This window comes from Serinus canaria, chromosome 2 (assembly GCF_022539315.1).
Source record: "Serinus canaria isolate serCan28SL12 chromosome 2, serCan2020, whole genome shotgun sequence".
NCBI classification, from domain to species: domain Eukaryota; kingdom Metazoa; phylum Chordata; class Aves; order Passeriformes; family Fringillidae; genus Serinus; species Serinus canaria.
The window spans coordinates 82,596,508-82,611,848 of NC_066315.1; the positions used below are offsets into that span (position 1 = coordinate 82,596,508).

A 15,341-nucleotide genomic window follows, 5' to 3' on the forward strand; every position below is an offset into this window, starting at 1 on the left:
AGTACCATTTGTGGCAGCTTTTGCTTTGGAGAGTCACACACATCCCCCACATGTGCCATAACGTGTCTGGATTTATTCTTTATTTGATAAATATTTGGCTGGTTTTTCACTTTTTTTTGGCTCCAATAAAATGCCAAAGTACAATTCAAACATGTAGCAAAACACTTGCAAGGCCTGGAAAACATCAGTTTGTAATGTCAAGACAATATGGCTACATCACCTCACCACCTTCTCTTGGAGGACTATATTGCAATACACTTATGGATGTATTTTTAATAAAGACTTAATTCCAGTGTTCTGGTTGGTGCTGCAGAGTTTTCTGCACTGTACATCTCCTCCCCTTCCCAAGTGTGGCTTAAAGGGCTTACTTGACCACTGGGACCAGCTCATCTAACAAAGATGAGATATCTGGCTTTGATCTCACTCTGACAAGCAAGAGGACATAAAGCCAGAGATGTTTAATTTAGGCAGTTTGACTTGAGACAGTCCAGAATGGTGAATAATTTATTGATAGCCTTCTTCCCAAGCTTCCCTTTGAAAGAAAACTGAGGAGAGATAAGGACCTGTGTTGAGACTAGTGTAATGATGAAGCTAAAGTTGATTTCTTGGAGAATATCAAAAAACTATACCTAGAAAGAGAGCAAGCAGATATTGGGGCTTGGATAATATTTTTTAACAAAAATCCAGAAGGTCTGTAAGGGATTCATCACAGTAATTAGCCATAAAAAGTCCTCTTGCTTGTGCAGTTTTAGATGGAGAAGATCCAGTTTCTATGGTGGAGTTTAAACCCAGCCAGTAAGTTCCATTTCCTGCATACCTTTTTAATCCTGTCAGTATATGTTATTTAGTTTGTCAAATGACAAAAAATGGAAAATTCTCTCTGTCCTCTTTGCAATGATGCTTCATTTAATATTTTATATCTGTACGGAACCTGAATATGTTTTTACATGCTATCAAATAATGTAAAGTATATGCACATAATGATAGCAGTGAATACAACTGAGATGCTTCTGCAGGCAGCATGTTAGAGCAGTGCCCCTTCTAATTTTATTGAGGGGCTGCAGAATATATGAATAGAAAACCTCAATGTAATAATACACAGTAAGCAGAAATACTTATTTCTCAAAGAGATGACAGGATTTAGAAGCAAATATTCTGGTGTGCGATTTCAGTCTTCAGTGTCTAGCACATGAATTTAAGTGCCTGCACATTGAATTTGAAAATCTGTGTGAATGAGTAGCTGAAATACTACGAAAGTCTTAGTAAGATGAAAGTGATGTCAGGAATCCTAAACTTTAATAAGAAATGAAACAGTTTATATCAAATCCTGAAAGGAGAATTTGCGCTATCTTACAACTAAATATCTAATAACTGTGGGATGAAAACTTGAGGAAATAATTATTGCTTTGGAAGAATCACTTCTTCTTGTATATACATTTATATATGTATATTTTCTTGTATATTCTTCTTGTATTCTTCTATATTCTATATTTGACATTATAGGACTGCTTTTGCAAATTAGAAAAAAATTAAATTAACTAAAGGGTTTAAACCTCATATTTAGCCAAAGACTTCACTCTTAAAGAAATTTAGTCCTCAGTTAAAAAAATCAAATCTCTACAGTTCTAACAAAATGAAACTTTCATTCATTTTTCCTAGTATTTTGCATGATGAAAATGTAGAAAAAACAGTTGAGGATGAGTGGATGCCCTGTGAATTTTACTGTATTCTATGATATATCTAGAAAAGCAAGCAGCTTTAATATCACTGTTCTTAAATTATTTCAAGGTGTGATGTGGATCTGTTAATATTCAGACCCCTTTTCCCCCCAGTCTCAAAAAAATTCAAAAAATTGGTATAAAAATATCTGTTCGACCATCTGATTTGACATTCTGCCACGATTGCTTTTTACAGCATTTTTAAAATACTTTAGGCACTATGCGTAGAAAAAATGCCAGTGGAAAAAAACCTAAACTTGTAGAAGTTTTCCATCAGCTTGGAAATCTAAAAAATGTAATGAGAAAGAACTTAAATAAGGGAAAGATAGAGTAAAAGGGAGTAAGAAGTGGAGCAAGAGATTGTACTTACGTTTTTAACTTTTATTCTCCCTCTTTAAGAGAAGGAAATATATCACAAAATTGGAACCTGATCAATTTAATTGCAAAATTCTTATTTTAGAGGACTAAATTCACTGTCCATGGGAAGTTCTTCTCTTAGAGATATTACCTGTAGTTTTGCATTTGAGTTGAGTGGAAGTGTGCTGAAGTCTTACCAGGCTTAAATTAAACAGTAGGAGAAGTAGCTTATGAAGTTTTTAAAGGGTCAATTACAGTTTTTCAGTCATTGTGAGTTTTTTGTTTGAAAAGATAAACTGATCTTTTTTCACTTTACAGAACCAAATTATAGAGAAATAGTTATTCATTTGGTTGCAGATTTCAGAGGGTTTCAGTTGCAAGTACTGGGGATTAGTACATGATTCAATTTGCCCTCTTTTTTAAGAAGTTTTAGAAGTTTAAAAGTTTAACTGTTAAATTCATGACTCACCCTCTCTTGAACTGATAAGAAAAGAAATGTTATTATATCCTAAACAGGTATTTCTTGATAATTTCATCTTTTAACTAAATATTTAGTCTTTTGTGTTCCTGTTGAATGTCTGCCTTAAAAGATTCTCTGTAAGTCTCTTCCTGAGATGGTACCTGGAAGCCTTGGTCAGCACAAGATGCTGGTGTGTGCTTGTTCAGTGATGGCTATGTACCATAAACACTGTTTCGTTTTATGCACTTTCATGACTAAATTCTTCTAATTTCCTGCATTGGTCACAATCTTTAGTGTCTTATGGGGCTGGAACACAAATCTGTGAAGCTGTAACTGTCATCGGCACTGGCATTTTCATTGTCACTATCACTGTCACTGCAGTATGTGCTGCTGCAGCAGGGACTCAAGAAATAGTTGTGTACTTCTCAGTTTGGCTGCAGGGCACTGTTTAATAGGAAACTTCACCTGTTCTTCACAGTTATCCATCAGAGCTGATTTCATAGATTTCAGGTCTAACAAAATTTTCACAATCATCCTTTTATGGCTGTGGCATATTCTCAGAATAACATTGGATCACAACGATGTGTTCTCAGCTATTGAGGAACACCCAGGTACCAGATTGATGGATCCTGTGAACCAGTTAATCCAGGGATAAAACAAATTCTTAGCAGGCACGGAAGAAAAAATGTAGCAGAGCGGGGCGCTTAGTTGAAACAACTCAAAGAATCAAAGTATGAAAATCATCTTTTGCATCTTCCTTTGAAAGCAACCCAAAAGTTCTGGAAAAATGTCTATATCTTAGTAGCAGATAAAAGTAAAATTAACCCCTTTTTCTCCCTTGACAAACGAACCAAAAAGACCACAAACCCCACAAACAAAAAACCGACGGCAAAACAGTTGTGTTGTGATCTCAGTCCACTCACCTTTCTCTTAGTTGCTGGAAGTCAGAAATACCTTTCCATATCTTTTTCTCAGTCATTGTTTTGACAGTGCATTTTCATACATCCCTTTTGTTTCTGCAGGAAAGTACTGAAGTAAAATATACTGAAAATGAAATAGTCTCCTTTTCCTAGAGCCTCACAGTTAAGCTCCTAATTCTACAGAGTCTCAGCAGCAGCAGGAGGTTGGGAAACAGGTTTGAGTATTGGAAATCAGTGTTCCGCTGAAGGTGTGATTTCATCAATTAAAATTGCTAAAGTCTAAAATACCATCAAGGAAATATTGAAATATTTGCTACGGGATAAAAGGGGATAGAGACAAGGGTTGGTGTAGCTTGCAAATACATCTTCCACTGCTGGAGTTGAGAAGTTTATCAATTTTTCCTGCTGAGGAAGCAATTATCATACACTGGGAGAAGTGCAGAAGGATGTTGCGGGGGTTTTCAGTGGGAGAGTGGAAAGGTGAACTACTTTGTGTCCAGGATAAAGTTAGGACCTCATTTGTTCACAGAAATGCAGAGTGGCTGTAGAACAAAGGGTGTAAGGATTATGTGACATACAGGCAGAAACCTTGCAGTTGCTATCTCATTTTTGTGTCCTAAATGAGGAAAACATGAGCATGTACATAGATTAACCAGATTACTGAGAGTCAGAATTGTCCTGTGTCTCATATGCTGAGCTCCTTCGTCCAGCCGCTTGGGAGCTAAAAGACATTGACTGACAAATGATAACCTAAGACAACAGTTCCATTAAAATGGAACCTGCCTAACCCTTCTGATGTCATTTGATTTCAGTCATAAAAGACGAAAGTAACCAGAATGAAATGGCTGAAGACCTGTGCAAGATAGGGTCAGAAAGAGCCCTCGTGCTGGATAGACTAGCAAGTAACGTCGCCAAACGTAAGAGCTCTATGCCTCAGAAATTTGTTGGTAAGAGTTAAACGTTTGCTGTCTCCTCAAAATAAAATAAACCAAAGCCCCCTAAAAAATTACAGCATTTTTACTTTTGCTTTATAATTTTACTTGCTTTGCTAAATTAACAATATGTATCTCCATAGAAGCAGATACAAAGATGTGTTGGAGAAAAAAGAAATAACTAAACATCTCCAGCATCAATTTCTGCATGTTTAATTTTTCACATTTGGAGATCAATTTTAAGACTTTTTCCTGTTTTTTTAAAAGCTTGCAGACTAGATCATTACAAAATCTGAACAGGTTCTTGAAGTTGCCTTAAGAACATGAAAACAGGAATAGAAATTTCCCGTTGGGATAGCATTTGACCACACTTTCAGAATTATTTTATTGAATTCTTAAATGACATTCAGATCTGGGCATATTGGTGTTTCTGAAAGCATTTTTTAATAGTTGAGCATAGACTGGGTAGTATTTTTCACCTTTTGATAAACTCTGTTTATTTTTGCAGCCCAAAGTGATATGTCTGAAAATAGCACCTAAATGAAATGTAAACTTTTTGTACATTCTATGAAGGAGGATGCAAAGACTTCGTGTCCATTTGCACATAGCAGTTCTTGTCTTAACAATGAAAAATTTTACATTAAGCCTATAAAAATGAAGTCTACACATATTATTCTATTTAGTAGACCTGTGCTAAATAGGGATTACAGCAGTTTTGTGAGATCCACATACAATACAAGCTTATTCTTCAATAAATTAAAACATGGCTGATCAGAGGACAGCATATACTTATATCTAGTTAGGTTCTTCTTTAATTCTCTGTACATTTAAAAAATATTATTCAATAGGAAACAATCAGATTAAAGTCTCTGAAACAAAGTGCATATTAAGAAGGTCTTCAGTCAAAAGTCAAGGAGAAAAGACCAGTTTATGGGATAGAAAATGCAAATATACTTTCTTCAACAAGATCACAGGGGTGAAAGGAAAATTAGTATTTCCTAGATGAGGAAAGGGAAGTTTGAGCTATCTCAGGAGGTGCAACAAAAGGTTTTTAATTAAATTCCAAGGCTTTTTTCAAGTCCAAATACTACAATTCTAGGAGGTTGTCAAGGATAAAAAATGCTTATTCTTAAAAAAGGGCAAAAGTTGTAGTAGAGATAGATACCAAAAATCAACTGTAATATATATGTAAGGCCAGCCAGACTAGTTCAGACACTCTAGTTACTGTTTGCATTAGGCCAGATACTAATTCTGTGAAAGCTCCAGGAAGATTAAATGTGCTTAAATTTAAAAGGTACTAACAAATATACTACATGTAGTGTATCCTTGGGTGTGGACTGGCTATTTCATTTTTTTTTTCTCTGTTCACCCTGAAAAACAGTAAAGACAGCCAGTTTAACTATGAGTTTTATGAGGGCAGTTTTTCAGGGTGCAGTGTAGGAAGACAACTTACTGACAGCAGATATTTATGGAAATTTGCTAGGCTTCAAAAGGAAAAATTTTTCTAACAAGAAAAAAAATGCTCCCAAATCCTTTCCTTTCCAATCTTCATCTGATCCTTCATACAAGAGAAAAATTCCTGATTAACACAAGGTTGGGCTGGCTACTGAGGAGAGCTTTTGGGTACTTTATTGCTCCTGTAGATTATCATGTCCCAATACCTGTGCTGAATTCCAGAGAGAAGGAGAAAATGGCATCCTTCACATAAGGGAAGGAGTGTCTTCTGCTTCACTAGTTTTTCTCAAGACTAAATTAATTACCTTTCAAAAATTAGATTGTTCAACAAATCCAGCCAGTTACCTGTAAAATTCTCTCTGTATTCCAAACTGGAATAGTTCCCAAACCCAAAATAACTGGGCCATCCAAACCAAAGAGTGAGAACTCCATGGAAAGTTGATATATAGTTATAATGTTTAAAAGAACAGGCAGCCAAGAGAAGGATTAAAAAATACTAAGAGAAAAGGTGCCCACATGCACTGAGTGCATTTTTACTGTGTAAGTACCTGCTGCAGAATCCTGAGCAATGCTAACCTTGAAGTGCATTAAGCAGTTTAATTTACTTACGCTCTAATAACCACAGAAATGAGCTATTATTTTTAATGAGTGCAAGTATTACTGCATTGCCTAGATATAGAAATGGTGCCTGCCTTCCCTAACTTTTTGTGTGTTTCAGACACTTTGCTTGGAAACAAATGTTTCTGATGAACACTTGATTCTCTCACCACAACTACCAACTAGTTATGCTACATAAAGCAAATACTACCCAAGAAACAGATATTAAAATCTTGCTTTCTGGATGCCCAAAATTTTGTTTATAATGAGGACCAGTCCCATTTTTCAATGGTGTGCAGTGTCCATGGAAAAGGAATGATTTTCGCTTCATTTCTGTATTTATTTTGAGAGTCTTTTACAATGCCTATTTTGAATCTTAGGGAACTCTGCCTTATAGAGGATAAATCTGGAATAAAAAAAAATGCAGCCCAAATTGGCAGAATGATTGGGAAAGAAACAAGAGGAACTGGAAGCTTGTGTAGCATAGCAGCTAGAAGGTGTCTGTACCCTACATCCCCTATAGGAACTGATGCAATGCTCAGGGTAGTTCTTGCTCTGCTTGCAGGGCATGGATCTGGTATGAAACTATATCTTGTGGGAAATGCAGACCACAGGACTTCCTGCACTTTAGCCCCCATCATTGCAAAAGTGTCATGCTAGAAGGTTTTTGGTCTCTTCACTGACTTTGAATGGTCAATCTGAGTAGAAACTGGGTGGAAAATTGTTGTTAAATTAATGTGCAGATCTTCTGGTAAAATTTCCATGCTTCTGTTAGCATTTCCTTTGACAAATTAGGACTTTCCAAGTCCTACCAGTAAATTTCATGTTGATCAGAAAATGGTGACAGCACTTCACAGAGATGTTTGTGGCTTTTAATGTTTCCCAAGATCTGAAGAGCTAGAAAATCCATCCAGACTATCAAAAATATTTTATTGGTAGACCATAGGAGCTTGTGAAAATATTTTACCTCTTTACATTTGCATGAATTTATTAAGGGCCTGGAAATAACTGATGGTTTACACTGTTAGAAAAGACTGCTCAAGTTCATAAAATCAATATATACCATGACTTTTTGACCCAAAATATTTAGGGACATAGGTAGCTTCTGGTAATGTGTCTGACATGGCTTATAGTAGGCGTGTGGGGATGGTGCAATGTGAAAAATAAAGTTTTTATTGATTTTTCTCCAAAATGACATATATATGACCACATTGCTGATATGGGTTATTTCTAAGAAACTGAAGGTCTGAAACTAAACCATACAATTTCCAGTCTAAGAATGTAATACTTTAGATAAAAATATTGATAATGTGCTTCATGCTCTGAAGCATCAGGCCAAGCTTGCTGTGGCTCTGAGGGCACACCGGCTTCAGCATCTACAAAGGCAGTGAGTACCTCTGGTCACTGTAGAGGCAGATGAGGCACACCAGTGAGAAAGGAGAAAGACATGACAAAGCACTAGATCTATAGCTCCCATGAGTCCCTGTATAATTATTTCCAGAATTTCTTTCATCCATTTGCTTTTCCAAAACCCTCAAATTATTTTGCATGCTGAAAAAGACCACCAACCCACCGCTTTCTGAGCAGCTGTATTAGAGAACCGTGAATACCTTAGGTGGATTTCAGAGGTGGATTCGGTCAACTCTCCTCTTCCCTGTTTTATTAATCCATGATGTTCATTTCCTTAATCATGTAGAAATCGGCTCTCTAACTCCTCACTGTTTTCCACTGCAGGTGACAAATGCTTGCCTGATCTTCCATACGATGCCAGCATCAACTATGAGAAGGAGAACGAGCTCATGCAGACGCACGTGATTGACCAGGCCATCAACAACGCCATCAGTTACCTGGGGGCAGAGTCCCTGCGTCCCCTCGTCCAGACACCGCCGGGTGGCTCTGAGGGAGTGCCCGTCATCAGCCCCATATATCAGCTCCACAAACCTCTTGGGGACAATCAGATTCGCTCCAACCTCCCTCAGGACAGCGCAGTGGAAAACTTGTTGCTGCTTTCCAAAGCCAAGTCTGTCTCCTCGGAAAGAGATGTCTCTCCCAGCAACAGCTGCCAAGACTCAACAGATACAGAGAGCAATAATGAGGAGCGCAGTGGTTTGATCTACCTGACAAACCACATAGGTGCCCATGCAAGAAATGGCATCTCTATAAAAGAAGAAAACAGGCAATACGATGTCTTGAGAGCAGGTACTGACAATTCCCAGGATGCTTTCAAAGTGATCAGCAGCAATGGGGAGCAAGTAAGGGTTTACAAGTGTGAACACTGTCGAGTCCTTTTCTTGGATCATGTGATGTATACGATCCATATGGGCTGCCACGGGTTCCGCGATCCTTTTGAATGCAACATGTGTGGCTACCACAGCCAGGACAGGTACGAATTCTCTTCCCACATAACTCGAGGGGAGCACCGTTTCCACATGGGTTAAAATACTGGCACAGATCAAGCCTCAACAGCTGCATTACTGGAGCTTCATGAGCCATGACAGCAACGAAGCAAAAGTCAGCTGGACAGTAAAAGTCAAGAGAATCATAAGTTCAGCAATGTTCTCCCACAAGACCAGGGATTTCATTTTGGTAGCATGCATTGCAACTCAGTTTTCTAAAATGAGTTTTTACTGAAAATGTTGGATCACCAAAAACCTTTAGTAGTGTAAGTAGGAGTTTTTGTAGTCACATAGCTGAAAGCTCTTCCCTGAACTGATGCTTCTTGCAAGCCCCCCTTGCCAGAACTCTTAATCACGTGCAGGGTGCTCCACATACTAAGGACACAACAGGCAGCAGCGGCCAGGCTTTCTCTCTTAGCACCCTGAGCGTAAGGCTCTTCTACCAGATGTGTGATTTTTTTTTTTTTTTTGGTTTCTGCTATTATTTGACTATTTTGAGAAGACTGAACTCAACTATAGATGGATGGACCCATTTCAGATGACTTCATCGACAGCTGGGGTGGGATGGGACCCCCTCAGCCAGAAGGTTCTGAGCTGCTTTGGTGGTAAGAAGAAGAAGATTTCCACCTGCAAGGGTGCTACTGGTATTGACAGCACAACATGCCTTGTTTGTGCCACTAGGCAGGCGAGCAGGAATGCAAAAGATAGAAGAAACACCCTTGTAATATACTCTGTGAAGTATGAATTGCATTTAATGTATAGAAAAGGGTATTGTTGGCTCTTCTTTGAATAAATACTTTCTCTTCCTATCCAATAAACCCCCACTTTTTGTTAAGCAACCCCTCTTTACTCTGCATATAAAAGTTACAATGTATTTAATTTTTCTTTCTCTTTAAAGTTTTAGTTATTTAGAAGAGTATGATGTACAGTTGAGAAAGTAGATAGGTATATGTGTGGGGAGTCTCCTTAAGCACATTTTTCATCTTTTTAAACTGTCTGGAAAATATCCCAATGTCCCTCTCTTAGATATAAAAAAATTCCATTTTGCTGGCACAGAAGATGTCCTCTTGTAAATTTTGTGGCTCTACTCATAAGTGTTGCACTTGATTATTTTTAAAGCACTGAGGGGAATTAAACCAGCCAGTCAAAATTTGCAGCCGTCTTCTTTTTTCCTGGCATTTGCCATTTAATGAGGGACCAAGACCCACAAAGTTGTGGTGACCCTTTACTTCCTATCCAAACAGTCATTTCACCAAGTGCTTTGAGTTACTTTTACTTCAGTAGAACTAATCTTAAGATATAAAAAATATTGGGTTTTGCAGAATGGAGACCAGAGGCTGCAGCACTTTGCAGAATGCAGAAAAGTTCACCAAAATCTTTCTCCATGGTGGGTTCTGCTGCAGGTACTGTAGCTTCAGTTAGAATCAAAACTTCTATGAGAAATAGATTTTAACTCCATACACATCTGATAAAAAACCTTTTTTTAAAAGCTTCTACTTAGCTTCCTCTTCCAAATATTTCATTTCTCTCCCTGAACATCCTCATGCTTTAAGACTGGGCAAAAATAATTTTTTTGCAGCTCCATAAAAGTCTGTCACTGGTGCTGCAATATTTTCTGGGAAACATTCATAAAAAATCCCCATCTTATTAACTTAATGTAGAAAATACTTCAACTCTGCATAAGGAATGGATATTTTACAGTAAATACCATCAAATACCCAACAAGACTAGAAGTCTTGTCATACATTTACAGATTTTCCATTCACAAGTTCATGCAAGCACATGTATTTACTATAAAACAGATTTGATAGGACCATGAACTGCTTGTACCTGGGCCAGTGTGGCCTGATACTACATTTGCAGCTATATTTCATAAACATTTCCTATATACACATACAATTACTGGCATGCCAAGTTCCTTCTTCTGCTTTCACTTTGGCAGGTGTAGGTCAGGAGCAACAACACTGAAGCTGAGGAAGGACACTGATAAAACAATGAATCACAAATGTGTGCTTACACAACCTCCAACTTTGGCTGTTCATGCCAGCTGTGAGGCCCTTGCTTCACTGGACACATGGGCATGGTGGTGTTTTTACACTGAACATGCAGGAGAGCCTGACAATGTGGTGGCTTTGTCACCAGTGGTGAAATCTGTGTAGGAATGCCCACAGACCAGTGCATACATCCACAGCAGGGAAAATACATTACTAGTACATGTTATCCCCCCCAAAATGAGCAGTGTGAACTACAGACCCAAAGGTGATCATCTTTGTTCCCCACATTAGAACTCAGTTGCCTTAAGGCACTTTATTGATGCCCTCTACTCCTGCATTAGAACTCAGCTGAGGGGTTATTGCTTGTTACCTTCCAGCCCAGGAGGCTGTGCAAGGGGTGGGCACAAGGAATCCCTGGCCACTTTCATGCCCCAGCCATGGTTTTGTCACCAATGCCTGCTACACATTCAGCTTCAATTCACCTGGCAATAAGGTGTTACCAAATATTTTGCATAGGAATGATCTGAAGAGGACTTTTCAGAGGTTCATTTACATGGATGAGTTTCCTTTAATTTTAACTTTCTTTAAGTACAGTTGAAATGGATTCATTTTTCATAGCTGCAGGGTTACATTTAGTTGTTCTTACCCCTCTCCAATTTTGATTGATGACAAACAAGAGGGTACAAAGTAATTTTTGAGCCCTGTTGCAATGTCCTGTGTGAGATCAAACACTGGCTGTACAGTAATGTTCTGCTTTTATTGCTCTTAGACCTCTTTCCATGTTCTTCTAAGGTTTAGGTCACTATATACCCCATTCCATCATTTTTTCCACCTTCATTTTAAGACTCCCCCAGCTATACAGAGGAGGGGGACAGCAGCTCACTCAGGTGGTTTTGTTTCTTTACTTTTACCAAAAACCAGCACAAATAAAGCCACGTGCACAAACCGTGTAAACGAGCACAGCTCCAGAGGAGTTCGAGTGTGCCTCAAACGCAGCTTTGAGAGGTGATTTCTGATTCCTGGGTAGGTTTGCTACCTTCACCACATCTCTGTGCACACACACACACACACACACACACTCGTGTCCAAGTCCTGTGTCTCTCCTCCTGTCGACATGCACATGCCCTCTTGGAGGCTTTGTGCATCATTAATATTTTATATACATTTGTTGTGTATATATATCTAAAATGGTTGGTATGACATGATGATGAAGCACTGTCACTCACAGTGGGTTTGTTTCCTGACTCTAGAGTTTTCTTATTTATACTATAACAAAATATGTTGATGTTGTATAATAAACAGTACAGTAGTATAAGTATTTTAAGACACAGTGTATCAGGGCATAGTCTAAAGGCAGAGCTAATGGCATTCTCTGTTCACTAAAGGGCTTTTTTAGTTTTGCTTTTTTCCAGTGTTTTTCTCTTTTGCACAAAATCATCTTCAATTTGTTTAGGAACAAGTGGTTCAGTAATTTTATTTATGAACATGTGCAAGGATGGCATGAAAATAGGATGTTGTGTCTGTGTACATTGAAGCAAACTGTGCCCTCAGAAAAGTTTAGTGAATTCTTCTTTTTTGCTCTATTTTTTTTGCTATGGTGCAATACCCTGATATGGCTTAGTTGACCTTTAAAAGGAGTAAATATGTGAGTAGTTTTAAGTTTCTATTTGTTTTTAAAAAAGTAAAAAATAATTGCTTCCCATTCTTCCCCAGGCACTGCCTTTTCTAATGGAAAAAGTTGTATTTACACTTTTTTTTTTCTTTTTCCTGTGGTTTTATATTGTAACTTCATTTTCTTTGAGAATATTGTATTTAAAAAAAACCAATTTCATAAAAATTGGAAATATTATTAAATTATGTCTGCAAACTGAGATGTATCTTTTGCGACAAGAGAACAAGATAAAAACCCCAAGCCCCAGAATATTTTTGTCACTCTCCTCATGGGTGAAGGAGACATTGGGCACAGCTGGAGGCTCTGTGTCTGTGGGTGTTCACTGTGTGGGTGGGGACACAGAGTAAGGTGAGGTGCAGGTAGACAGAGCCCCGTGGGGATTTCATCATGCTGTCCCTGTACCATGGAGAGTCCATCCATGGTGAGTCCATCCGTGCTGGCCTCGCAATCCAAACTCTGTGGCCAAAAATGCCAGACTGTCACCACCCTGCCCTCAGCCCCGGCATGAGACAGCCTTGCTCAGCCAGCTCCAGGTCCTGAACTGGCCACCTGCTATCCAGAGTGTCCCTGCCCATCCCAATCTCCCAGGTCCTGCAAGCAGCCCACTGTTGAGAAGTTCTTCCCCTCCAACCCTCTCCTCGCACCCTTCCCTCCCACCAGCCAAATGGAGTCATTACAGAACACAATTACTTCTGCATGTAGAGTCATGGTAATTCAAAATAAAACACAGAGAAATTATTTCTACTATTTGCCATAACAAAGGTGATTTCTCTGCAGGTGTCCCTCTTTCTTCACATTCCATCACAGTAAATTTCACATCACATATTTAATGCAAACAAGGATCAGTGTTTTTCTCAGAAAAGGCACCATTTATAACGTATCAGAAATATTTCCATCTGCTAAACAGTATAATTTTGATCAAAGGGAGATTTTTAAATAAAGAAAAAACAACCCCAAAACAAACCCTTATGGTATTGCAATTAATTCTTTTACAGGTTCCCAAAATCAAAATTTTCCTTAAGTTCCTTAAGTTTTGTGGTATAGTTTCATTATAAACTATGACTACCTAATATATGAAAGAGCTAAGATCCTAGTTTCTTTGTTCCCCATATAGCTGGTTCTCAGTAAATGAAACTACAGATTTCTGTTTCAGCTGGTGACTTTTCTCCAAAACAAATATGTTCTGTTTAATAATAATAATAATAATAATAATAATAATAATAATAATAATAATAATAATAATAATAATAGTAGACCAAATGTACTATTCTCAGCCAATGTTATTAAATTCTTTAGTTAGAGAAATCCACAGATTTAAATGCAAGTTTATGTCCCTAAAAATCTGTTCTGGGTCTCTTATCTATTATGTTTCAAAGACTTCCTTCAAATAACACATTTATACTTTTTCCTACTCCAATAGCCTGATTAAATTACATCAGAAACTGTGGCAGGTGCCAATATACAAACTGTTTCACACACAAAACATACAGCTACCAGGGGTGAGTATTTTCAGCCTCAAGTGCTCAGACCAGCTTCCCAATCCATACATAGGCATCAAAACACCAAACTGGCATTAACCTCTGCTCAACAAACAGTGTTTTTGAAATGAAGAAATACACTAAAATACACACTAATGTTTTAGAGATACCAAAATGAGAACTCAGAGCCAGACCTGGAGCACATGGATCAGATAATGTTACAATTTCCTGGCTTTTTAATATTGCGTGTATGTGTGTGTGTGAGTGTGTGTGCCTGTGTGTGTCTGAGAATCACTCAACATCATACTTGGGGGAAAGGAGTTAGAAATGCTCCTGACGGCTTTGCCAGTACACTGAGGATATTGCACTGCTTTTATCAGCTTGTGAGATGGTCAAAAAGAAAGGAAAAGCTTTCACTGAAAGCTTCGTGTTTCAGTAGCAGCATCAGCAATTTGAAAGCTGAAAATGTGGCAACTGGAAAAGCAAAATATTTGATTTCTGAACAAACTGTTCATGCCTGTCTTGTGGGTCAGATCTCCAGGGCATCCTTCCCTGCTATGGGCCAGCCAGGCTCTGTCCACTAGCAGAAAACACAGGAAGCTTCTTGTCTGGGAGGAAAATTTTACATGGGAACAAATTCTGCTCAAAATGCGTCATGAAAGACAAAAATTCCTCAGATCTGGCCCGTGGAAGGCAAAAGAGGTCTTAATCTTAACAGGACATCCATTATCCTGATTTCTAAATTTTAATGCTTCTTTATTTTGGCCACACAGACTTTGACTTTTCAGGGCTGCTGAACTGAACTCACTGACAGCAGCAACAAGAAGTATTTTTGAAATCCTGCTGTAATGGCCAGTAGATGGGCGTACAGAAAACAGGAAGGACAAAAATTTGCAAAGTTTCGCTGAAAGTGGGATAGCTGGAAGTGAGAAATCCAAAGCCAGGCTTCAGACAGCAGGAGTTAATCACGTTTAAACTAAAAAAGGCTGCACAAGCATGACTGAAACCCCGCTCTTGCCAAATGAACAGATCCCTGTTAACTGCAGTGAGATTTCTGCTGCATTTATTGTTACAATTTTTTTTTTTCTTTTCATATAGAGAAAGGTCTCACTGCTTTAAAGCCATCCCAGGACATGGAACAGTTCCTGGTTTTATCTGTCCTGACCACACATATGAAACGTGAATGATAGAGGGCAGCTGCTGCTGTTCCTGCTGCTGGTGGTGGCTGCAAATCACACAAACCAACGCCTTCCTGTCCCTTGGGAGAGAAGTGAAGGTTCTGGTTTATGAGCAGTTAGAGAATAAAAAAAGAAAAAAAAAAGTAGAAAAAAAAATCTACACCTTGCAGCAGACAGTGAGCCA

At 38.3% G+C, this 15,341-nt stretch overlaps 1 protein-coding gene across 16 annotated transcripts in view; it reads left to right on the plus strand.

Annotated features, from left to right (window-relative positions):
* The window catches only part of IKZF1 (IKAROS family zinc finger 1), a 69,737-nt gene extending 57,051 nt beyond the window's left edge, over positions 1 to 12,686 (plus strand). For 13 of the 16 annotated variants that reach the window (XM_050971057.1, XM_050971054.1, XM_050971053.1 and 10 more), the window contains 2 exons: positions 4,268 to 4,402; positions 8,174 to 12,686. In XM_050971057.1, the coding sequence (XP_050827014.1) occupies positions 4,268 to 4,402; positions 8,174 to 8,877 (839 nt within the window). In that variant the 3' untranslated portion in view covers positions 8,878 to 12,686. The remainder of the gene's footprint in view (positions 1 to 4,267; positions 4,403 to 8,173) is intronic. The other 3 variants (XM_050971061.1, XM_050971066.1, XM_050971062.1) reach the window with 1 other exon arrangement.
* Positions 12,687 to 15,341: the final 2,655 nt, after the last annotated feature.